General features: G+C 41.5%; 1 protein-coding gene across 1 annotated transcript in view; it reads left to right on the top strand.

The window, feature by feature from the left end:
* The first annotated feature begins 259 nt into the window (after positions 1 to 259).
* The window catches only part of SLC25A16 (solute carrier family 25 member 16), a 49,085-nt gene continuing 23,435 nt past the window's right edge, over positions 260 to 25,909 (top strand). The window contains exons 1-4 of the mRNA XM_047702995.1: positions 260 to 525; positions 6,406 to 6,498; positions 16,143 to 16,276; positions 17,613 to 17,676. Of these exons, the coding sequence (XP_047558951.1) occupies positions 396 to 525; positions 6,406 to 6,498; positions 16,143 to 16,276; positions 17,613 to 17,676 (421 nt within the window). The 5' untranslated portion in view covers positions 260 to 395. The remainder of the gene's footprint in view (positions 526 to 6,405; positions 6,499 to 16,142; positions 16,277 to 17,612; positions 17,677 to 25,909) is intronic.

Raw genomic sequence — 25,909 nt, 5'->3', positions numbered from 1 at the left:
GATTCATCTGAGGTAGTTCAGAAGGTAGCCCAATGGGCGGTTGGTTACAAGTCAGTGGACCGGGCAGAGCTTTCTGAGGTGGTGGGGTTTTGGTGGGTCCTTCCCCGGGGCCACGCTACTACTCTGTTAGAACAGAAGAGGCCTGAAAAGCGAGGCGGGGAGTAGGGTCGTGGGGTGACGCCGGCTGAGGGAGGAGGCGAGCGCTGGCGACTCCCACTTGGGACCCGGGCCCAGGCCCCGCCCCTGGCGTACGCCATCAGCCCGCGCCGCGCTGCGGGTGTTACTCCGTCCCGCCCGCGCGGCGGTCGGTGCTCTGTCACCGCCTGCTGTGGCCATGGCCCCAGCCCGTGGCTTATAAATTGGCGACCGGAGTCCCCGACGCGGCCCTGGTCCTGATGGGGGCGGCGGCGGCGGCGGCGGCCCTGGCAGCGGCCGACCCCCCTCCCGCGATGCCGCAGGCGGCTGGAGCCGGAGGGCCCACCGCCCGTCGGGACTTCTACTGGCTTCGCTCCTTTCTGGCCGGAGGTGGGTGTCTAGCCGGGAGGACCCGGTGGTGGTGGGGTGGCAGGGCAGGATCCGGGGCAGATACGGTGCTTGCAGCCGCGGTGACATTCTTGGACTCTGGCTGCTTCAGTGCTCGGCTGGATATTTGCCCTGACCTGTGTACTCTTTCTAATAATCACTTGACTAGTGACAGCAGGATCCTGGGGAGGAAGGGCCTTGAGCTGTCAGGGAGCGGCTGGGGAGGTGGACGGGCCGAACCAAGGACCCATTCTTCAGGGTTGGATAGTAGGGAAAAGAGCCGGATCCTTTACAAAGACTCCAGGGTTTCAGTGAAACATTTCTGGGTACCTCTTTCTTTTATAAAAACCATAAATGACCCAGTATAGAATTGGATTTTGTCGTTTGCTTTAAAGAAAACAAATATTGGAGGACAGCTTTTTAAAGTTGACTAGGAAATTGTGCAAAATTGCCTACAACCAAAACTGGTTCCAGTTATTCTGGTAAACTGGTCTATGGCTACATGACAGGTAGCTGGTGCAGCCCTTCTATCCGTGTCACTGTGAGGCCAGAAAGTTCATAATTGTCTCTTAAAAACTTCCTCTGCCTTTCCATAAAGAAGTGTTTTCAGTCTCTACCCTTTCTTAATTGATTGGTTGTCAATACTTAATTACTTGTTAAGACTGGGAATTTTTTAAATTCTACATTATACTAGCTTTTAGGAGGAGTATCTGTAGGGCAGTAGTGTTAAGAATTTATTTTGTTCTAGGGGCGCCTGGGTGGCTCAGTGGGTTAAAGCCTCTGCCTTCAGCTCAGGTCGTGATCCCAGGGATCAGATTCTGAGATCGAGGTCCTGGGATCGAGGCCCGCATCCAGCTCTCTGCTGAGCGGGGAGCCTGCTTCCTCCTCTCTCTCTCTCTCTTTGCCTGCCTCTCTCCCTACTTGTGACTTCTGTTTGTCAAATAAATAAAATCTTAAAAAAAAAAAAGAATTTATTTTGTTCTGATAAAAACAGCATTCATGCATTTATACAAGGAATATGATGAGTGCCCGCTCTGTGCCTGTTATATGTTCAGTGTGTATCAGGGAACAAAACAAAGATCCTGGAGTTTACATTGATTGGAGAGTTGAGAGGAGAAAGAGAATGAATAAAATGAGAAAGTAAGTTATATAGGTGATGAATGCAATGAGAAGAAGTAAAAAGAAGAATGGGGCAAGGAAATGCGGAGTCTGCGTGGGTACACTGTTAAATCGGACAGTCATGGTAAGTCTCTTGGAGAGAATGACACTTGAGCAGACTTGAAGTAGTGAAGGAGTTGAGCAAGTTGATATCTCAAGAGGAGCATTTCAGGCCTTAAGAAAAGCTGTGTAGCTATAACCAAGTGGTATTGATGGCAAAAGGAGGTTAGAAGCCATGGGAGGCTGAATGAAGGGCTTTCCAAACAATTGTAAAGATTCCAGCTTTTATTTGGAGTGAAGTAGGAACTGCCCAACTCTTTTCTAAAGTGTCTGTTCCATTTTGTATCCCCACTATCTTGTCAACATTTGCTGTTATCAGAGTTTTTGTCCTCTGTGTTTGTGTAGTTGTGTGTGTGTTTCTCTTTAAACAGGTGTTTAGAGATATATAATTGTGTTTTTTAAAAAAGATTTTATTTATTTATTTGACAGAGAGAGAGGCAGGCAGAGAGAGAGGTGGAAGCAGGCTCCCTGCTGAGCAGAGAGCTGGATTCGGGGCTCAATCCCAGGACCCTGAGATCATGACCTGGGTGGAAGGCAGAGGCTTAACCCAATGAGCCACACAGGTGCCCCTATAATTGTGGTTTTTAACTTGCATTTCCCTGATGACTGATGGTGAATATCTTTTCATTTTCTTTTTGGCCATTTGTGTCTCTTGGTAAAGTGTTGCTTCAGATTTTTAGAAAGTGTGAATACTTTTGAAGAAGTTTCTCGTCCAAGTGATATGAAAAAATACCTTTGGGGGGCACCTGTGTGGCTCAGTGGGTTAAAGCCTCTGCCTTTGGCTCAGGTCGTGATCCTGGGGTCCTGGGATCGAGCCCCAAATGGGGCTCTCTGCTCAGCAGGGAGCCTGCTTCCTCCTCTCTCTCTGCCTGCCTCTCTGACTACTTGTGATCTCTGTCTGTCAAATAAATAAAATCTTTAAAAAGAAAGAAAAAGAAAAAATACCTGTGGGCAAGTTACCTTAGCCTCCTTCTGCCTCAGTTTTCATATCCTTTAAATGGGAAAAGATTTCCTACTTTAGAAGGTTGTAATGATTAAATGAGATAGTAGCTGGAAAAGCCTTGGCATAGTGTCCTGAGTTAAATCTCTTAGTCTAGGGGCTCCTGGGTGGCTCAGTCAGTTGGGCATCTGCCTTCAGCTCGGGTCATGATCCCAGGGTCCTGGGATCGAGCCCCACATGGGGCTCCCTGCTTCTTCTCTTCCTCTTCCTGAGAGTCCCTCTTCTTTTGCGTGCGCTCTCCCTCTCTGTGTCAAATAAATAAATAAAACCTTAAAAAAAAAATCTCCTAGCCTGGTACCTTGTACATGGTAAACACTCATAACTTGTTAACTATTATTGTTGATTAGCCTTGGGCACTATCTTAAACTCATTTGCTCAAAAGGAAGATAAAAGCTGGATGACCTAACTCAATGGATTGTTGTAATGATCAATTGAGTTATGAAGTAATGTGACTAAGTGAGTTAAGGTACTATCAGAGGAAACTACTTATTGAACACATTCTAAATAATTTCATTATATGGTTAGTTCATAATGACTGGAAAGATAAAGAACATAATATTGTGAAACCAAATATATCCGAATGCACATTATTTTAAGTTCATCCTCAATTTTGGGTAGCCATGACTATGATTTGCTTTAGTTCAGATAAAGGAAGCTTGGTTTAGAAACTTACATGTGGATTTAATACTTGAATATGAATAAGCATTTTATTTTTGGATATCTCAGAATATGGATTTTAATTATCATTAGTTACATGGTAGGCTATTAAATAAATGTGTGTGGACTTTGAGTGATTTTGTCCTACATTTTAAAAAGTTTGTAGGGGCTCCTAGGTCGGTCAATCAGTCAAGGTCTGAGGATTGAGCCCCACATCAGGCTCCCTGCTCAGCAGGGGAGTCTACTTATCCCTCTCCCTCTGCCCCCTGCTCGTGTGCTCTCTCTCTTTCTTTCGCTCACTCTCTCCCAAATAAATAAAATATTAAAAAAAATAAAAAGTTTGTAAAGTAAAACTCTACATTCATTTTTTTTGTTATTGTACATACATTCATTTTTTTTGTTATTGTACATTCATTTATTTTTTTAAAGATTTTATTTATTTATTTGACAGAGAGAGAGATCACAAGTAGGCAGATAGGCAGGCAGAGAGAGAGGGGGAAGCAGGCTCCCTGCTGAGCAGAGAGCCCGATGTGGGGCTCCATCTCAGGACCCTGAGATCATGACCTGAGCCAAAGGCAGAGGCTTAACCCACTGAGCCAGCCAGGTGTCCCAATTTTATTTGTTTCAAAATGAGAAAGAGATCAAGCTGGGGGAGAGGGAGAGGGAGGAGCAGACTCCCAGTAGAGCAGGGAGCTGGAAGTGGGGCTTTATCCCAGGACCTCAGGATCATGATCTGAGCCAAAGGCAGATGTTTAACTGATTGAGCCACCCAGGTACCCTCACATTTATTTATTTAATACACATTTATTGAGTGTGTGTTATGTGCCAGGCCCTGTACTGGGTCTCTGGCAATATAGTAATAAAGGCGACCCACAAAATCCCAGTTTTTGTTTTTTTTTAAGATTTTATTTATTTATTTGACAGAGATCACAAGTAGGCAGAGAGGCAGGCAGAGAGAGAGGAGGAAGCAGGCTCCCTGCTGAGCAGAGAACCCGACACGGGGCTCCATCCCAGGACCCTGGGATCATGACCCGAGCTGAAGGCAGAGGCTTTAACCCACTGAGCCACCCTGGCACCCTAAAATCCCAGTTCTTTTGTACTTCTGGATCAAATATGCAATAGTGAAGAGCTTAATGTAATCATAAAAAGACACCAGAGACTTTATTCATCTTTTTATAGTGTAACAGCCTGTTTTTTTTTTTAAAGATTTTATTTATTTATTTGACACAGAGAGAGAGAGAGAGATCATAAGTAGGCAGAAAGAGAGGGGGAAGCAAGCTCCCTGCCAAGCAGGGAGCCGGATGTAGAGCTCTATCCCAGGACCCTGAGATCATCACCTGACCTGAAGGCAGAGGCTTAACCCACTGAGCCACCCAGGCTATAACAGCCTATTTTATCAAAGGCTTATAACATGTAAGGTACTTTACAAAATTATCTTGGTCGTTTTGGGCTACTATAACAAAAATATCATAATCTGGATATTTTATTTTTTTTATTTTTTAATTTTTTTTTAAAGATTTTATTTATTTATTTGACAGAGAGAGATCACAAGCAGGCAGAGAGGCAGGTAGAGAGAGAGGAGGAAGCAGGCTCCCCGCTGAGCAGAGAGCCCGATGCGGGGCTCGATCCCAGGACCCTGAGATCATGACCTGAGCCGAAGGCAGCGGCTTAACCCACTGAGCCACCCAGGCGCCCCCATAATCTGGATATTTTAGAAGCAACTTCTTTCCTTCCGTCTTTCTTTTCTTACTTCCTTTTTATCAACCTGGAAGCTCCACACACTTATTTCTTATAGTTCTGGAATCTGGAAAAGCCAGATCATGGTGTCAGCAGATTTGGTGTCTGGTGAGGACCTGCTTCCTCACAGACAGCACCTTCTCTCAGTGTTTTCACATGGTGGAGGAGCCAAGGATTTCTCTGGGCTTTTATTTTTTTTTATTATTTTTTTATTTTTTAAAGATTTTATTTATTTATTTGACAGAGAGAGAGATCACAAGTAGGCAGAGAGGCAGTCAGAGAGAGAGGAGGAAGCAGGCTCCCCGCTGAGCAGAGAGCCCGATGTGGACCTCGATCCTAGGACCCTGGGACCATGACCTGAGCCGAAGGCAGAGGCTTTAACCCACTGAGCCACCCAGGCGCCCTCTCTGGGCTTTTATATAGGGCATTAACCTTGTTGGTGAGGGCTCCACCCTGCTGACCTCATCAATTCCTAAAAGCCTCACCTCTAAATGCCATCACTTTGGGAATTAGTTTTCAACATATGAATTTGGGAGGACACAGTCTATAGGAAAGAGTCTTCATATATTATTGTCTTAGAAGCATGCCAAGCTAGTAGGGCTGCCCTGGATTCTGACTTGTACTAAAGAAAGCTCATGTACACACATTACTGTCATCCGTATGTCTGTACAGTGGCATGTGATAGGGACCAAATACGTAATTGCTGAATAAAAATGGGTATGCTGAATTTTATGGGTAAAAGTTGTTTTTTTTTTTTTTTTAAAGATTTTATTTATTTATTTGACAGACAGAGATCACAAGTAGGCAGAGAGGCAGGCAGAGGGTGGGGGGGGAGCAGGCTCCCTGCTGAGCAGACAGGCCGATGTGGGACGCAATCCCAGGACCCTGAGATCATGACCTGAGCCGAAGGCAGAGGCTTTAACCAACTGAGCCACCCAGGAGCCCCAAAAGTTGGTTGTTTCAATGAAAGAGTCATCCAGAAGAGGAGGTTACTTGAAACAGAGCCTCATGGCTGGGTAAATACCTTCAAGTGTCTGTCTCCATAACTACATTTAGCAAGATTCCTAGTGGTCATCAGGTATTAGGGGGAAGATTTACACTCTTCAAATTTATTTTTAAGTCTGACATACTCAGTTATTAAGTTACAGGGAATGGGGGCCAAATTAGAGACCAAATTAGAAATCAGAAGGTGTTCTGGCTGAATAAATAATGATTTCCACGTGGAAAGAAACGGTATGCAATTTCATGCTGACTGTTTAAAAATTTTGTAGGTATTGCTGGATGCTGTGCCAAAACAACGGTTGCTCCTTTGGATCGAGTAAAGGTTTTATTACAAGCTCACAATCACCATTATAAACATTTAGGTGAGTTAATGGATATTAAAGATAAAAGTGAATGAAAACATTATCCATCTGCTGGCTTTGTTTCCCGTTGCGAATTAGAGTAGAAAGAGGATGCAAAAGAGAGTTTAAGTTTGTGAACAAATTTTGCAAGAGATTTATCTGTTATCTACTTTAACCTTTTCATTTGTAATAGTGATTAAATATATTATCATTTTAGGGTACTGATATTCTCTAAACCAAAATCTTAGAATCATTGAAGTAAGTACTATTTGTTTATTGGAATTAGAGTCGTGCTTTCCAGACACATAGGAGCTCAGCCTGATTTTTTTTTTTTAAGATTTTATTTATTTATTTGACAGAGAGAGAGAGAGATCACAAGTAGGCAGAGAGGCAGGCAGAGAGAGGGGGAAGCAGGCTCCCTGCTAAGCAGAAAGCCCCATGTGGGACTCGATCCCAGAACCCTGAGATAATGACCCGAGCCGAAGGCAGAGGCTTAACCCACTGAGCCACCCAGGTGCCCCTGATTTTTTTTTTTTAAAGATTTTATTTATTTATTTGTCAGAGAGAAAGAGGGAACACAAGCAGGGGAAGCGGCAGGCAGAGCAGGCAGGCGGAGAAGCAGGCTCCCAGCTAAGCAGGGAGCTGGATGTGGGACTTCATTCCAGGATCCTGGGATCATTACCTGAGCGGAAGGCAGAGGCTTTAATCCACTGAGCCACCCAGGCGCCCCTCAGGCTGATTTTTTTTTTTTTAAAGATTTATTTATTTATTTATTTGACAGAGAGAGATCACAAGTAGGCAGAGAGGCAAGCAGAGAGAGAGGAAGGGAAGCAGGCTTCCTGCTGAGCAGCGAGCCCGATGCGGGACTCGATCCCAGGACCCTGGGATCATGACCTGAGCCGAAGGCAGCGGCTTAACCCACAGAGCCACCCAGGCGCCCCCTCAGGCTGATTTTTAAAAAATATCTAATAAGTGATGGAGATAAGGTTTATTTTTTTATTTATTGAAAGATTTATTTAGATTTCTGTATTTATTTGAGAGAGAGAGCACACCTGTGCGTTAGCAGGGAGAGGCAGAGGGAGAGAGAATCCTCTCCACTGAGCATGGAGCCTGACACAGAGCTTGATCCCATGACCCTGAGATCATGACCTGAGCTGAAATCAGAGCAGGCTGCTTAACTGACTCAGCCACCTAGGTGCCCCTATTTTTAATTTTTAATGTAATCTTTACACCTTTACACCCAACGTGGGGCTCTTATTGACCCTGAGATCAAAAGTTGCAAGTGCTACTGACTGAGCCAGCCAGGCACCCTATTCCTTTAAACACCTAGTTGAACAAGCCTTCTAGAAATCTTAGTGTAACGAGAATTCTGTGCAATTTGCATATATATGGATGAACTTACATTGTTAAAGAATATCAAGTCCTTGTTTGTTCCTTGCAAACATAAATATCAGCCACTTAATTAACATGGATACTCTAATAATATGTCATTTGTAGGAGTAAGAAATTTTTATAACCTTTTTGGAGGGGATTTTGGTAATATGCATCAAAAATGTTAAAAAGAGGGGCACCTGGGTGGTTCAGTCATGAAGCATCTGCCTTTACCTCAGGTCATGATCCCAGGGTCTTGGGATCAAGCCCGCCTCACTGGGCTCCCTGCTCAGGTGGAGGGCTGCTTCTCCTTCTCCCACTCCCCCTGCTTGTGTTCCCTCTCTTGCTGTCTCTCTCTCTGCCAAATAAATAAAATCTTAAAAAAAAAAATCTTAAAAAGGTACATATTCTTTGAGTGTGCAATTCTAGTTCTAGGAGGTTATTGTAAGGAGCTAATCAGAAGTGTGCTCAAAGATGTATATATAAGGATCAAATCATTATTTGTATTCGTAAAAAAACCAAAAAACCAACCAAAACTGTTCAATAGTAGGGAATTGGCTATGTTAAATAATAAGTATAATTTAAATGAATAAATATATCCATAAATAATAAGTATAATTTAAATGAATAAATATATCCATATATCCTTTTTTCCAATCACACAGAAACTGAAAATAATACCAACTGGGGTGCCTGGCTGGCTTAATCAGTAGAGAAGGCAACTCTCTCAAAAAAATTTTTTTAAGGTAATCCCTATGCCCAACGTGGGGTAGAACTCACAACCCCAAAATTAAGAGTGGTATGCTGTACAGGCTGAGCCAGCCAGGTGCCATGAGCATGTGACTCCTGATTTTGGGTTAGTGAGTTCAATCTTCTCATTGGGCATAGAGCTTACTTAAAAAAAAAAGAGTATTATTGACTAGGAAAAATGTTCATGATGTATTAGATAACTGAAAACGTATACAATGGTTTAATTATACTGCATTTTATGTAAATAAATGTTCTTAGACAACAGGTTGGAAAGACAAATGTTAAGTGGTTAATTTTCAATGGTGAAATTCAAGATAATTCTTCCCCCTCAGATAATATTAACACATGTTGAACATATATTCCTTTTTCAATTAGAGGGGTAAAGTTTTTTTTTTTTTTAGATTTTATTTATTTATTTGTCAGAGACAGAGGGAGAGAGAGTGAGCGAGCTATAGGCAGACAGAGAGGCAGGCAGAGGCAGAGGGAGAAGCAGGCTCCCTGCCGAGCAAGGAGCCCGATGTGGGACTCCATCCCAGGACGCTGGAATCATGACCCGAGCTGAAGGCAGCTGCTTAACTAACTAAGCCACCCAGGCGTCCCAAGATTTTTTTTTTTTTAAGATTTTATTTATTTATTTGACAGACAGAGATCACAAGTAGGCTGAGAGGCAGGCAGAGAGTGAGAGGGAAGCAGGCTCCCTGCTGAGCAGAGAGCCCAACTCTTGGCTCAATCCCAGGACCCTGAGATCATGACCTGAGCTGAAGGCAGAGGCTTTAACCCACTGAGCCACCCAGGCGCCCCCGGGGGAAAAGATTTAAAAGAAAAAAAATTAATGTGGACAGAGGCCAAGAAAGAAATTATGTCAAGGCAACTAACTCATAGCACTCCATTGCTTTATTAGGTTCATGCTTCAAATGATGTGTGCTCTGCATGACCTATGCAACATCACTGTGTAAGGAAGATGTTCTACAGAGTGAATAAGAGTCAGCTATTTTTTCTATAATGTATAGAGTTGTCAAGTCACTATGTTGTACACCTAAACTAATGTGACATTGTGTCAGCTATCTTCAATTTTTAAAAAATCAATTATTTTTCCAATGGTGTTTTTAAAATGTAACTTTTCTCAAAAAATGTAATGAATATTTGTTATATATTAACCTTAACTCATTTGCTTGTCTATATTTTTAATACTAAGTAAGTATACTTATAATGGAAAGGAAAAAAATTGCTGCCTTTTCTGTGTCCTGCAGTGAGCTCAGTGTGCTGCTCAGACGTAGAATCAGACCTTTGAACTGATTGAGACAGTGTATAAAAGTGGAAAGGAAGGAAATTGTTTTCTTTTATTGTCCAAATTAAGGATAAAAAGGAGATGAATTATATTAGTGTCTCAGGGTGTTTACCATAACCCAACATATGAATGTCTGAGCAGAATTGTTTTATTCCTTTAATCTCCTCCCCATGCTGGTTTATGTTGTTTTGTTTCCTGATTTGTAGTCATTAGATTACATATTCACATTAGATTTCACGCTCTACAGGACTACATGCTATGGGTTACAGTGTTGCCCTACAAGGCATGCAAAATTTGAAATGGAATTCCTGGAGTGAAACGATGAACTGTTGGTATAGTATAATATGGAGTCTCATGTATCTTTAAAATATATAAGCCAAAAAAAATTTATATATAGGTGTTTTAATTTTTTCTTTTTAAATGTTTTTGGCATTTTATTCTAGATGTCTTTTTATATGCATGCATAAGCATGCATAATTTGTAAGATTTCCTTTTTTTTTTTTTTTAATTTATTTGACAGACAGAGATCACAAGCAGGCAGAGAAGCAGACAGAGGGAGAGGAGGAAGCAGGCTCTCCTCTGAGCAGAGAGCCCGACGTGGGACTCGATCCCAGGACCCTGGGATCTTGACCCCAGCCGAAGGCAGAGGCTTTTAACCCACTGAGCCACCCAGGCTCCCCTGCTTTTTAATTTTTATTTTATTTTATTTTTTAAGATTTTATTTATTTGTTAGATAGAGAGCACAAGCAGAGGGAGCAGGAGGGGAGGAGCAGACTCCCCACTGAGCAAGGAGCCCAATGTAGGACTTGATCCCAGGACCGTGAGATCATGACTTTAGCCAAAGGCAGATGCTTAACCAACTGAGCCACCCAGACATCCCAAATTTTGCTTTTTTAAACATGAATTTTCACAAAGATGATGAAAATGTGCTATTGAATAAAACTTCTACTTTAGCTTCTTTTAAAAAATGTGTAACTTTTTTTTTTTTAAGATTTTATTTATTTATCTGACAGACAGAAGTCGCAAGTAGGCAGAGAGGCAGGCAGAGAGAGAGGAGGAAGCAGGCTCCCTGGCGAGCAGAGAGCCCGATGCGGGGCTCAATCCCAGGACCCCGAGATCGCGACCTGAGCCGAAGGTAGAGGCCTAACCCACTGAGCCACCCAGGCGCCCCCAAAAATGTGTAACTTTACTTCCAAAGCATCAAAACTGTTTTTTATATTGAAGGAAAATTATTCTGGCAAAATGAAAAGCAAGGAGTACAATTGAATTTTTCCATATCCCATTTTGCATAAATAATTTTTCTGTAGGGGTGCTTGGGTGGCTCAGATAGTTAAGCATCTGCCTTGCTTGTGCTCTCTCGCTCTCTGTCAAATAAATAAATAAAATCTTTAAGAAAACCTTTTTTTTCCCTGTAATATATTGAAAATCTTTGACCTCATTTATCTTTTTACAGTCAAATGTAATGTAAAAATAGATAGGTGAATCATAATGGGATTCTTTAAAAATAATTAACTTTTTAAAAAGATTTTTTATTTATTTTACTTGAGAGAGATGGGGGAGAGAGCACAAGCTGGGGCAGCAACAAAGGGAGAGGGAGAGCAGACTCCTCACTGAGCAGGGAGCTGATGTGGGACTCAGTCCCAGGACCTTGGGTTCATGACCTGAGTTGAAGGCAGACACTTACCCGACTGAACCACCCCGGCACCCCCGAATGTTATTTCCTTCTAATCCTATTTTGATAAAAGAGGTAAAGATACAGAGGAGGATTTAAATAACACAAAAGCTTAATATAACAGATGCACAGGCAGCTTGACCACTACAGAGAATATATATTCTTTCCAAACATGCTTGTAACATTTGTAAGAATTGGTCCATTGTTGGGGCACTTGGCTGGCTTGGTAGAGTATAGGGCTCTTGATCTCATGGTTGTGAGTTTAAGCCCCACACTGGGTGTGGAAATTACTTGAGGAAAAAAAAAAAAAAAAGAATTGGTTCAATGTTATGCCACAAAGAACGCCTTAATTCATTCATTTCCCAAAGTAAAAATAGTAGACTATAGGTTGAAGAAGAAAAACAATAACCTATAATCATCTCAATGGATATTTAAAAGCCATTTGAGGGTGCCTGGGTGGCTCAGTGGGTTAGGCCGCTGCCTTCGGCTCAGGTCATGATCTCGGGGTCCTGGGATCGAGTCCCGCATCGGGCTCGCTGCTCAGCAGGAAGCCTGCTTCCCTTCCTCTCTCTCTGCCCGCCTCTCTGCCTACTTGTGATCTCTCTCTCTGTCAAATAAATAAATAAATAAATTTATAAAAAAATAAAAAAAATAAATAAAAGCCATTTGAAAACATTCAACATCCATTCTTGCTTTCTTTTTCTGTTATTTTGTTTTAGGTAAGAATTTTGTAAAAAGCATAGTATATAGTTAGATATGGACTTCTAACAGAATTTGAGAATCTTTGGCTTTTTTTTTTTTTAAGATTTTATTTATTTATTTGACAGATCACAAGTAGGCAGAGAGGCAGGCAGAGAGAGAGAGAGGAGGAAGCAGGCTCCCTGCTGAGCAGAGAGCCCACGCGGGGCTCCATCCCAGAACCCTGGGATCATGACCTGAGCCGAAGGCAGAGGCTTTAACCCACTGATCCACCCAGGCACCCCAATCTTTGGCTTTTATTTTATTATTATTTTTTTATTTATTTGACAGAGAGAGGGAGATCACAAGTAGGCAGAGAGGCAGGCAGAGCAAGAGGGGGGAAACAGGCTCCCTGCTGAGCAGAGAGCCCGATGCGGGACTCGATCCCAGGACTCTGAGATCGTGACCTGAGCCGAAGGCAGAGGCTTAACCCACTGAGCCACTCAGGCGCCCCTACGATTTTTATTTTTTTATTACATTTTTTTATTTAATTCTTTGGCTTTTAATAGAGGAATTTTTGTCATTCTGATGTGTGTGTGTGTGTGTGTGTGTGTGTGTGTGTGTGGTTATTGATTTTTTTCACTCACTATCATAATGCTTTTTGTTTATTGCGCTGTCTCAGTTCTGTTCTCTCTTGCAACCTCTCCCACTTTGTTTTCTGGATTTCCTTTTTTGAAAGTACTATACCTGTTTCACTTCTACTAATAATTCCTGTTAAAATCCTTCTTTACAAAATATTTGTGATAATTAAAGAGTTTTAAAGGACTAATGTAGTAACATATGTGGGCCCACACAGAGATTTAGAAGTAAACATTACTGGTACAGTTGAAACCTCTAATTCTTTTTTTTTTTTTTTAAGATTTTATTTATTTATTTGACAGGCAGAGATTACAAGTAGGCAGAGGGGCAGGCAGAGAGAGAGAGAGGAGGAAGCAGGCTCCCTGCCAAGCAGAGAGCCCGATGCGGGGCTCAATCCCAGGACCCTGGGATCATGACCTGAGCCGAAGGCAGAGGCCTTAACCCACTGAGCCACCCAGGCACCCCTCTTAATTCTTCTTCTTCTTATTTTTTTAAGATTTTATTTATTTATTTGACAGGCAGGAAACCTCTACTTCTCTCTGATCATCGGCCTTCCTGTCCCTACTAGGTAGCTATTGTTCTAAATTAGGTTATTCTTTTTTTTTTTTTTTTAAGATTTTATTTATTTATTTGACAGAGATCACAAGTAGACGGAGAGGCAGGCAGAGAGAGAGAAAGAGAGAGAGGCAGGCTCCCTGCTAAGCAGAGAGCCCAATGCGGGACTCGATCCCAGGACCCTGAGATCATGACCTGAGCCAAAGGCAGCAGCTTAACCCACTGAGCCACCCAGGCGCCCCTAAATTAGGTTATTCTTAAATTGTTACAGACACTTTTGAATCAAATTAAGCAGAGTTTAACCTTTGCCCCCTCTTTTGGCAATTTTTTTGGGTGTGGAGGAGTATATTTAGTTTCATTATTCATGTGTTTTAGGAGAATTTGTACATATTATACACATAGCTATGTACACATACAGATATATGTACATATTTATATGTCTATATATAAAATAAAATTCTTTTTTTATTTAAAAAAATTTTATTAATTTTTTTGAGAAAGAGAGAGAACAGGAGCAGAGGGGAGAGGCAGAGGGAGAGAGAAAAGCAGAATTCCTACTGAGCCTGGAGCTGGAGGTGGGGCTTGATCCCAGGACCCTGAGATCATGAACTGAGCGGAAGGCAAACACTTAACTGACTGAGCCAGCCAGGAGCCCCTCCTTTTTTTTTTTTTTAAAGATTTATTTAGGGTGGCGCCTGGGTGGCTCAGTGGGTTAAGCTGCTGCCTTCGGCTCAGGTCATGATCTCGGAGTCCTGGGATCAAGTCCCGCATCGGGCTCTCTGCTCAGCAAGGAGCCTGCTTCCTCCTGTCTCTCTGCCTGCCTCTCTGCCTGCTTGTGATCTCTCTCTGTCAAATAAATAAATAAAATCTTAAAAAAAAAAAAAAAGATTTATTTAGGGGCGCTTGGGTGGGTCAGTGGGTTGAAACCTCTGCCTTTGGCTCGGGTCATGATCCCAGGATCCTGGGATTGAGCCCCGCATCGGGTCTCTGCTCAGTGGGGAGCCTGTGCCCCCCATCCCCCGCCTGCCTGTCTGCCTACTTGTGACCTCTATCTGTCAAATAAATGAATAAAATCTTTTAAAAAAAAAGATTTATTTAGTTATTTATTTGCCAAAGACATTGCAAGCGCAAGAGAGGACAAGCAGGGGAAGCAGCAGGTGGAGGGAGAAGCAGGCTCCCCACTGAGCTAGGTGTCCAATATGGGACTCCATCTCAGGACGTTGGGATCATGACTTGTGTTGAAGACAGATGCTTAACCAACTGAGCCGCCCAGACATACCCCACCCTTTTTTTTTTTTTTAAGATTGAGGGTAACTGGGGTGCCTGGGTGGCTCAGTCATTAAGCATCTGCCTTCGACTAGGATCATGATTCCAGGTTCCTGGGATTGAGTCTGGTATCTGTCTCCTTGCTCAGTAGGAAGTCTGCTTCTCCCTCTCCCACTCCCCTCGTTTGTATTCTCCCTCTCGTTGTCTCTCCCTCTGTCAAATAAATGAATAAAATTATTTATTTGACAGACAGAAATCACAAGTAGGCAGAGAGGCAGGCAGAGAGAGAGAGGAGGAAGCAGGCTCCCTGCCGAGCAGAGAGCCCGATGCGGGGCCTTGATCCCAGGACTCCGGGATCATGACCTGAGCCGAAGGCAGAGGCTTTAACCCACTGAGCCACCCAGGCGCCCCTGTTGTTTTTTTTTTTAAGATTTATTTTATGCATTTGATAGACAGAGATCACGATTAGGCAGAGAGGCAGGCAGAGAGAGAGAGGGAGAAGCAGGCTCCCTACTGAGCAGAGAGCCCCATGTGGGGCTCGATCCCAAGACCCTGAGATCATGACCTGAGCCGAAGGCAGAGGCTTAACTCACTGAGCCACTCAGGCACCCTGTGATTTGTTTATGAGAAGTCTGTGCTTCAAATAAGAGTAGTGACTGACATTAGTAGAATAAATAATATGTTAATATGTAAGATTAGAACTCAGGCCTTTATCATCTTCCTTATTAAAGTGTTCTAATGGAAAATTTCCCCCAAATTTAAATAGTTTTAATAATTTTTAAAATTTATTTCTTTGGGGCACCTGGGTGGCTCAGTTAGTTGGGCATCTATCTTCAGCTCAGGTCATGATCCCAGGGTCTTGGGATCGAGCCCTGTGTCATGCTCCCTGCTCAGTGGGGAGACTGCTTCTCCCACTCTCTCTGACCCCCACTCATGCTTACTCTGTCTCTAGTATGTTTTCTCTCTCAAATAAATAAATACAATCTTTTTAAAAGATAAAACTTGTTTCTTTTATTTAGCAATTCCCTTATGTAAACAAACCACACATGTATCTAGGTCAGTCTGGGAAATCTTCCATTGTCCTTTTAGAGTTAATCACCTACAATGCAGTGTCTGGTCCTTGAATATATTTCTGTTAATATTTTTTAGATTGCTGTAATTTATGATAATTGTAATATAATTTACTATAATGTATGGCTGGGGGTTTTTATGTTTTTGCTAAAATATGTTTTATATTTTTACATGAGATATTTTTTGTATAATTTGGACTTATATATTTTAAGTAGGTTTAACTGCTAAACATATATTATTGTTCATGTAATTCCTCACACAAAATTATATCATGAATGATGGCATAGTAATCTTTTCTATGATTGTCATGAAAATTTGAATTTAGTTTTCTCTGTTTTAATAGTATTTTTCTTCTAAATGTTTTTCTAAAAATAGGAGTATTTTCTGCATTGCGTGCTGTTCCCCAGAAGGAGGGATACCTTGGATTATATAAAGGGAATGGTGCAATGATGATTCGAATATTTCCCTATGGTGCAATCCAGTTTATGGCATTTGAGCATTATAAAACGGTACTTGAATTTTTATCTTGTTTTCTTTTTGTGTCCTTGAATATCATACTTAGTTGACAAGGCATTTACTTTGGCCTTTAATGTTACTTTGAGTGAATGGGTAAAGTAATGCCTTTTTGAAGGATAAAGACTTGTGGTAGGGGCACCTGGGTGGCTCAGTGGGTTAAGCCGCTGCCTTTGGCTCAGGTCATGATCTCAGGGTCCTGGGATCGAGTCCCGCGTCGGGCTCTCTGCTCAGCAGGGAGCCTGCTTCCCTCTCTCTCTCTCTCTCTCTCTCTCTGCCTGCCTCTCTGTCTACTTGTGATCTCTCTCTGTCAAATAAATAAATAAAATCTTTAAAAAAAAAAAAGACTTGTGGTAGTTTAAATTTTTAAATATAACTTGGTTTTGGAGTTATCTATTCTGGAATTGTTAGTCTTTTTTTTTTTTTTTTTTTTAAAGATTTTACTTATTTATTTCTCAGAGTGAGCACAGGCAGACAGAGGCAGAGGGAGAAGCAGGCTCCCCGCTGAGCAAGGAGCCCGATGCGGGACTCGATCCCAGGATGCTGGGATCATGACCTGAGCCGAAGGCAGCCGCTTAACCAACTGAGCCACCCAGGTGTCCCATTTTTGAGCAAATTGTTTATGTACACACTTATGAAGAAGAGCCAGAATATACTCTAAGTTATTAATAAATCCATTAAATATTAATAGCTTTCTAATGTGCCTTTTGTTTCTCTATTGTGGGAAAGGAACATTGTGGCTTTGGATTTTCTTACTAAATAAAATAGTGAAATCCTATGGTGAAAGTCTGTTTTTGAGTAATGCTTATCAGTTAGCATTTCCCATCCTACTCATTGACTTTCACTTCTCTGTTGGACTGAAAGTTTATCTTCTCAAACATCTTAACACAGAAAATGGTGAAGTATGTGAAATTTCATAGAGTATCTTCAAAAGAAATGTAAGCAATAGAATGGGAACAACATTCTAAAGCTCATCAGTCAGAACTGATGTCATCAGTATATTAAGACTTCATTGCCTGTAGTAGCATTTTATTTGTACTACTGCCACTCACTCTTTAAGTATATGTGGTCATCAATGTGCAACATAGTGTATTTGGCAATTCTAAGTTAGGATTTTAAATGTGCAGAACTAGAGCAGAAGGCTACGGAGGAAATACCTGACCTGCTCACCAGGTGCTGTAACTCTGCTTACCTTTATACACTTGCACTCGTTTCACTTATGTTTAACACTAATTTTCTTCTTAGTGGATTTCATAATGGATTTCATTATGAAACAGCAAAATGAGAAGTACTTAAAAATATTCCATTTAATTTGATGTTTTTGATTTCTAGTTAATTACTACAAAGCTGGGAGTTTCCGGTCATGTGCACAGATTAATGGCTGGATCCATGGCAGGTAAGAGGAGGGATGTATTTTCTTTCTTTCTTCTTTTCTCTCTTTCTTTTTATTTATTATTATTTTTTTAAATAGTTTTTTTATTTGAGAGAGAGAGCACAGCAGGGGTTGGGGAGAGTGAGAGGGAGAAGCAGAAGCAGACTTCCCGCTGAGCAGGGAGCCCATGCAGAACTTGATCCCAGGCCTCTGGGATCATGACCTGAGTCGAAGGCAGTTGCTTAACCAACTGAGCCACCCAAGTGCCTGGGTGTATTTTATTTCTGACAAATTAATTTTCTACTAAAATGCTTAATTTGGTTTAGGTAATATTTGTGACATTGATTAAGTAGCACACATTTGTCATCTTCCTACACTCAATTATTAAAGAAAGAATTAATATCCAAACTAATAAAAAATTTTTCTACAGGACAAAAAGGTAAGGAGAGGCTGCTAGGTGGCTCGCTCAGTCATTGAGCGTCTGCCTTCAGCTGTAGTCATGATCCCGGAGTCATGGGATTGAGCTCCACATCCGGCTCCCTGCTCTGCGGGAAGGTTGCTTCCAACCCCCAACCCCCGCTCCACCTGCTTGTGTTCTCTCTCTCTGTCAAATGAATAAAATCTTAAAAAAAAAATAAAGGAAAAGGTAAGGAAATTTAAATGTACAACCACGTGAACAATGTACATTCCCTTTGAGAATTCTACTTCTGGAAATGTTTATTTTTTTTCTTTCAAACATTGAAAAAAATAATGACTATAATAATAATAATAATACATGCTCCTCTACAAAGAAAATAGTTCCACTTCCTAGAAGCAATCAATATTAGCAGTTTCTTATATATGCTTTAAAAAAAATATTTATTTATTTGAGAGAGAGAGATCACAAGTAGGCAGAGAGGCAGGTGGCAAATGAATAAAAAAAAAATGCCTTCTTCATTCTAAGGTAAAAACATTTTATGTTTTCTTTTTTTTTTTAAGATTTTATTTATTTATTTGACAGACAGAGATCACAAGTAGGCTGAGAGGCAGGCAGAGAGAGTAAGAGGGGGAAGCGGGCTCCCTGCTGAGCAGGGAGCCCGATGTGGGACTCAGTCCCAGGACCCTGGGATCATGACCTGAGCCGAAGGCAGAGGCTTTAACCCACTGAGCCACCCAGGCGCCCCAAGTTTATTTATTCTTAAAACTTTTTTTATATTTGTTAGGCCTGATTTAAAGTTAAAACCTGTTTAACTATTAGGGCCTGCTTAGCCAGAGCAACTCCATATTGCCTAGGTAGCCATATTGTTGTTTACATCCACGGACTTCATTCCGGGAATAAACGCCCCAGTAGTTCCTGGTATGGTTCCGGGTATGGATACCGGGAGTAAACGCCTTAACAATAGAAGACGCGTACCTTGGGTCTGCGGTTATGCCCTATAAAACCAGCCTGTGAGATTGGGAGGGGGTCACTCTCTTCGGAGGCGGCCGCTCTCTTCGGAGGCGGCCCTGGCCAGTCAGTCTGACTTCTAATGCTTGGCATAGAATAAGGCTTTGCATAACTTTTACTTTGTCTCAGTCTCATTCCTTTGATAACAGACCCCAACAATATTGATGATTTTTTTTTTTAAAGATTTTATTTATTTATTTGAGAGAGAGGCAGTGAGAGAGAGCACGAGCGAGGAGAAGGTCAGAGGAAGAAGCAGACTCCCCTTGGAGCTGGGAACCCGATGCGGGACTCGATCCCGGGACTCCGGGATCATGACCTGAGCCGAAGGCAGTTGTCCAACCAACTGAGCCACCCAGGCGTCCCTTTTGATGATTTTTTTTTATGTTGATCTTTTTAATATTTATTTTTATATAAAGAATGAAGTAGGGATTGAATAAAATTTTTCTCCAAATGACTAGTCACTGATGCCAACAGTACTTACTCAATAACTTACCTTTTTTTCTGACTCTAAGTACCACCTCTATCATATACTAAGTTCAGTAATTTTATTTTTATTTACTCTTAAATTTAATTTTAATTTATTTAAATTTAATTAGCATATAGTGAATTATTAGTTTTAGAGGTAGACTTCAGTCATTTACCAGTCATTACATACCCAGTGCTCATTACATCATGTGCCCTCTGTAATGCCTATCACCCAGTTACCCCATATCCTCCCTCAGCAATTTTATTTAAGAGAGAAAGTGAAGATGTATACAATGATATTTAGCAACAAAGTTGTTTTTTTTTTAAGATTTTATTTATTTATTTCACAGACAGAGATCACAAGTAGGCAGAGAGGCAGGCAGAGAGAGAGAGAGAGAGGGAAGCAGGCTCCCTGCTGAGCGGAGAGCCCGATGCAGGCCTCGATCCAAGGACCTGGGATCATGATCTGAGCTGAAGGCAGAGGCTTAACCCACTGAGCCACCCAGGTGCCTCTTATTTAGCTTTTCTTGACTCCTTGATGGCTGATCTAAGTACAGTAAGTAGTAAAAATGACCAGGAATAATATTCAAAAGATTTAGCAATACAACTGTAGAGGTCCTAATAATTAGGACTGGTTCTGAAAGCCTACAGTTAACTTGCTAGTGATTGATGCATGAGTAGTATGTGGTAGTAGTGGTGGTGGGAGTTTTGGTAGGCCTAGAGGGCTACCAGAGCCATGGTAGGGATATTAGAGTTGGAACAACAGCTGTTGGCCAACTGGTATAGAAATATTTCAGTATGTTATACTGGCATGATAGTGCTAGTGAGGAACATTAGTAACAAGTATTGATTACTTGCTATGAATCATATATAGACCTGAGCACTTGACATGTAATCTTAAGGCACTTGACATGTAGTCCACAGAAAAATACAGTGTGGAAAATGCTATGATTGTCTTCATTTTATGGAAGAGAAATTTTAATAAGATTCTACATTATAAAAATTTTTTAGAGAATTCTATTTAGTTGAGAGGGAGAGAGCACAAGCAAGGAGAGGGGGAAAGGGAGAGGGAGAGAGAGAAGCAGATTTCCCTCTGAACGGGGAGCCCGATGTGGAGCTCTGTACCAGGACCCTGAGATCAAGACCTGAGCTGAAGGCCGACGCTTAACCAACTGAGCCACTCTGGCACCCCTAAATTACAACATATGATGTATAACATTATACATTACTTTTTAAATTTTCTGTCTTTTAAATTCAGCTTTTCAAGTGACTGATCAAAAGTTTTTCTTTGAAGCTTGAAAGAAAGATTAAGTTGGATTATGAATATGAGTTAAATCCTGAAGACTTTGTGTTGCTGTCTTTTCACGGCATTTGATTATTGAATAGCATTATTCATTCAAAGGGTATTTCTAGTTTCATTTTTCTGAAATGAAAGACATGTTAACATCACGTTTTCAGTACATACTAGAAAATAATAATAACCAAAAGGAACTTTGATTATAAATTTTAATTTTTAGAGAAAAAAGTTTTTTAAAAGTTTTTTAAAATGCTAGCAATTACACATAAGACTAGTGCTTCCATTATTTAATGATTATATTTTTATTACCATGTTTGAGTAATTACAGTTTACATTTTGTTCCTATGATTGTAAATAGTTGGAATGAATGTTCTAGTTTCTTTATATCAGGTATCTTTGCTCCTGTACCTTTGGTGGCCTTTGAATGTAAGTTTGGAAATTTTTATATTTGCCAAGATAAAAAGTGGTGTGTTTTTCACAATCATTTCAACTGAGCTTATTTTAAAGCTTTTTTGAACTTCAGCATGTCCCTCATCTTACAATTAAAATCCAGTACATGAGGAACCTTAGTCAACCAGAAAAAGGAAAAACTAGGGACTGAGAATCAAGGTTTGTATTTAAGAAGAGTCTTCTTTCCTTCCGTATATTTCAGTTGTTTAAAATCAGTCTTGCTCTGCCAGTTCTTATTGAACTAAGAGTGATGGGATAGAGAAAAAAGAGGGAAGAGTTAGAAACTAGAAGTGGTAAGCTGAGTTCTGTTCGCTGCCTTCTCTGGACTATTCCAGTTTGGTGTTTTGGCTCAAGGTTAGGAGGTCAAATGTACAGAACACTTCCAGGATCTTGGCTGGCCTCTATTACATTATATTGACCATGAGCAGATCATTTAAACTTTCCGTAATTCACATTCCATTTGTTAATGTGGAGCTTGTGTTTGTCCAACTCTCTCTTTCTGAATTGTTCTGAAGGTCAAAGAATTGCTTTGAAAATATTCTGAAAGATCTTAGATCCTCCTGGGGCACCTGGGTGTCTCAGTCACTTAATCGACTGCCTTCGGCCCAGGTCATGATTTCCGGATCCTGGGATCAAATCCTGTATCTGGCTTCCCCGCTCAGGAGGGAGCCTGCTTCTGCTGCTTTCTCTGCCACTCCTCCTACTTGTGCTCTCTCACTCTTGCTCTCTCTCAAATAAATAAAATCTTAAAAATATATATATATCAGAGGTCCTCCTTAGATATTAGAGGATGTTATTAAATCTCCTATGGCAGTGACTCGTTACATGGTCTTGAGCCAGCCACCTGAATTACTTGTTCCTTTTTCTGTCTCATTTGTAACACAGGGAAAATTTTAGTTTAAATAAAGGTGATATTCAAAATATTTTTTTTTATATTCAAAATATTTAACAATCAGGATAGCATGTGTAGCAACCAATCAGGACAGAGGCTGGATGTCAGGAGTGAGAATGGATGTATGGTGCTGTTATTAGGTTTTTAATAGAACAGGTTGTTATTATTAGAACAGATTGCACACTGTAGTTTTGAGAATCTCAAGGAGACTTGGAGGCACTTTCCCCAGACCTTAATATTTAAAAGGGAATGGTATTCCCCCTTGAGCCCTTATCCCAAGTCCAGAAGCAACAAGCTTCCTATATTTTTGGAGAAATTACTCTTCTGAGCTGGTAGTACAACCCTTGATTTCAGAACTTACTTTCTTGGGGCACCTGGGTGGCTCAGTGGGTTGAAACCTCTGCCTCCGGCTCAGGTCATGATCCCGGGGTCCTGGGATCGAGCCCCACATCGGGCTCTCTGTACAGCAGGGAGCCTGCTTCCTCCTCTCTCTCTGACTGCCTCTCTGCCTACTTACGCCATCTGTCAAATAAATAAATAGATAGATAGATAGATAGATAGATAGATAGAAAGAACTTACTTTCTTTGGTTAATGTATTTGAGGCCTAATCCGTGTATGGGATGGACATAATGTTCAGACCTCTGCTTTCTACCCCTTTGGCTCTTTGACTTAACATCATGCAGTTACTGAAACATCTGATTTCCACAGGAGACTATTGTACTAAGGTATCTGCAGTCACACGTGGTTACTCATTTTGGATAATAATGACCACCGATGTGGCTCCTAAATGTCATAGTTGAATTATTTCTCCCTAGAAGTCTAAGATTCAGAGGTTGCACATAATGATAGACAGGTTATTAGTTATTTAGAACTGAACCTTAATCATCAGGCTTGAAGCAATGATGTAGTTCCAAAATATAGGATACAGTAGAATTAAACTTTCTTGGACATCTACTCTAGACCAATTTCTTTAGCTTCATGGCTTATCTTTTGTAAATATGATGCATAGAGCCCTTTCTTTGTCTAAAGTATTCATTTCTTTTTTTTTTTAAGATTTTATTTATTTATTTGAGAGACAGAGATCACAAGTAAGCAGAGAGGCAGGCAGAGAAAAAGAGGAGGAAGCAGGCTCCCCACTGAGCAGAGAGCCCAATGCGGGACTCGATCCCAGGACCCTGGGATCACGACCTGAACTGAAGGCAGAGACTTAACCCACTGAGCCACCCAGGCGCCCCTAAAGTATTCATTTCTAATCCATGCATTTTTTTCATTGAACTTTGATCTCTTTGGATGTGTACATGAAGTCTGGATGCTGCTCCTCCTGTGGTAGCCTCAGGTGGGAAGGAAGTTAGTGAGCTAGGGAGGGAAGCCATCTTTGAAAACTGAAATCTCCTTCCATATTCATTGAGAAGTTGGAGAGGAAGGAGATTAATTGATGAGGGTCTGTATATGCTCCTTTGCTTCAATCCTTTATTATCCAATTTCTAATATCTTTTCCTCTCTTTGAAACTGGGGCAGGGGTTCAAGAGCACCTGGTTCCACGGGTCCCAAACAGACCAGGTTTGGCCACGTGCCACTGATAAAATCCAAAGAACAGAGACTGGGTGGTGGTGAAACGGGAAAGAAATGTATTTCAGTGACCACCACCCAGAAGACAATGGACTAATGTCCCAAAGACCGCTCCAAAGTGGTGAAAATACTTCTAGGTTTATATAAGGAAAATGTGGAACAAAGGTCAGTAAGTACATGCAGGTGGGCAGTACAGGTCAGGTCAGTAATTGTCTTGGCATCAGTCATGCTGGGTCATGCTGGTGTCAAGGCACTTGTCATTGCTTGAGGGGTGGTTTTCTGCCCATCATGGGATGTTTGCTTGCAGTGTCTTTTGCCTGAGTTAAGAGATAAGCTGGAAAGGAGAACTTAAGCAATGAGAAAGCACAAACTGAGGTCAAAATGGAAGTAGTTGAAGTCTTTTCAAATCCCCAGCACCAAAACACCATTCCTTTTCTATGGAAGGAAAAAGGGATGACAGTCATTTCTTCTGTAGCTATTTCCTACTGATGGAGACAGTGTAGGATTTTGGAATGACTCTGACAGGGTAGGAGAGCTTCTTCTTCTTTTTTTTTTTTTAAGATTTTATTTATTTATTTGACAGAGGTCACAAGTAAGCAGAGAGGCAGGCAGAGAGAGAGGGGAAGCAGGCTCCCCGCCGAGCAGAGAACCCGATGTGGGGCTCGATCCCAGGACCCTGGGATCATGACCTGAGCTGCCGGCAGAGGCCCCAACCCACTGAGCCACCCAGGCGCCCCGAGAGCTTCATTTCTTAAGTCCCTCCTGAAATAGTAAGAGCATCTCTAAGCTTGTTCGAATGGCACAGGTTCCTGTTTGACAAATACAAAAAGTCAAATTTTAACAACTAAAAAGAAAAAGAACAAGAAATATAGCGATGCTTAGCAGGGTATATTTCCATTGGGGAGGAATCAAATTTAGCCAGTTGTTAAAAGGATCTAGAGCCAGGGCACCTATAGCAGTGATGTTTTGTTTACATCTTTCCTGGCTTTAGTTACATTATTTCTTTAAAAGGTTTTATTTATTTACTTATCTGAGACAGAGAAATAGAGAGCCCAAGCAGAGGAGTGGCAGGCAGAGGGAGAAGCAGTCTCCCCGCTAAGCAAGGAGCCTGATGCCGTACTTAATCCCAGGATCTTGGGATCATGACCTGAGCCTAAGGCAGACGCTTAACCGACTGAGCCACCCAGGCATCCCAGGCTTTAGTTAAAATTTTGAAGTAATTTGGAATATAAACACTTTTTTTTTTTAAAGATTTTTATATTTATTGACAGAGAGATCACAAGTAGGCAGAGAGGCAGGCAGAGAGAGAGGGAGAAGCAGGCTACCAGGTGAGAGCCCAGTGCAGGGCTCCATCTCAGGACCCTGAGATCATGACCTGAGCTGAAGGCAGAGGCTTAACCCACTGAGCCACCCAGGCACCCCAAGGAATATAATCACTTTTAATGAAAGCACAGGTGCCTCCTTGGGCTGCAGTCAAGATATCAAGGGCCATTCAGGTTTTGAGGACTATTTTTTTTTTTTTAACAATTTTTAAAAAAGATTTTATTAGAGAGAGAGCACACACATGCACACAAGTGACCCAAGTGGTGGGGGAGGGGCAGAGAGAGAAGTATAAGCAGTCTTCCCACTGCGCAGGGAGCCTAACATGGGGCTTAATCCCAGGACCCTGAGATCACGACCTGAGTTGAAGGCAGACACTTTAACTGACTGAGCCGCCCAGGTGCTCCTTGGAGGACCACGTTTTGAATCCATGTGGTTTCATCATTTCGGAAGGTGACTCCATTCCCGTTCTGTTTAAGAGTGGCTGCTGTATCCCCAGCTAAAGCTTCTCTTTATAATTCTTCATCAATAGAGATGACTCGTAGGACAAATATGGCTAAGGGATAAAATCACCAAGAACTCCTCTTTGCCTGATGTCGAGTTTTAACAATATCCTAATTAGGAAGAATTGCTGGCAAGTGGGAGATGACTCATCCCGGGAGATATGGGTGTCCCTCAGTGCACTGTCCAATCCAGTTATAATGAAGGTGGGGCCATCCACTGTTTCCATAACTCCATAGCTAACCCCATGGAGTGGGATATGCTCTGGCTTTTATTTTATATCTATTTTTTTAAAAGATTCATTTATATATTTTAGAAAGAGCATGAGTGGCAGAG

Source organism: Lutra lutra, chromosome 14 (genome assembly GCF_902655055.1).
Source record: "Lutra lutra chromosome 14, mLutLut1.2, whole genome shotgun sequence".
Lineage (NCBI taxonomy): Eukaryota > Metazoa > Chordata > Mammalia > Carnivora > Mustelidae > Lutra > Lutra lutra.
Note: the sequence above shows the minus strand (reverse complement) of the source record. Positions and strands in the feature narration are given on the sequence as shown.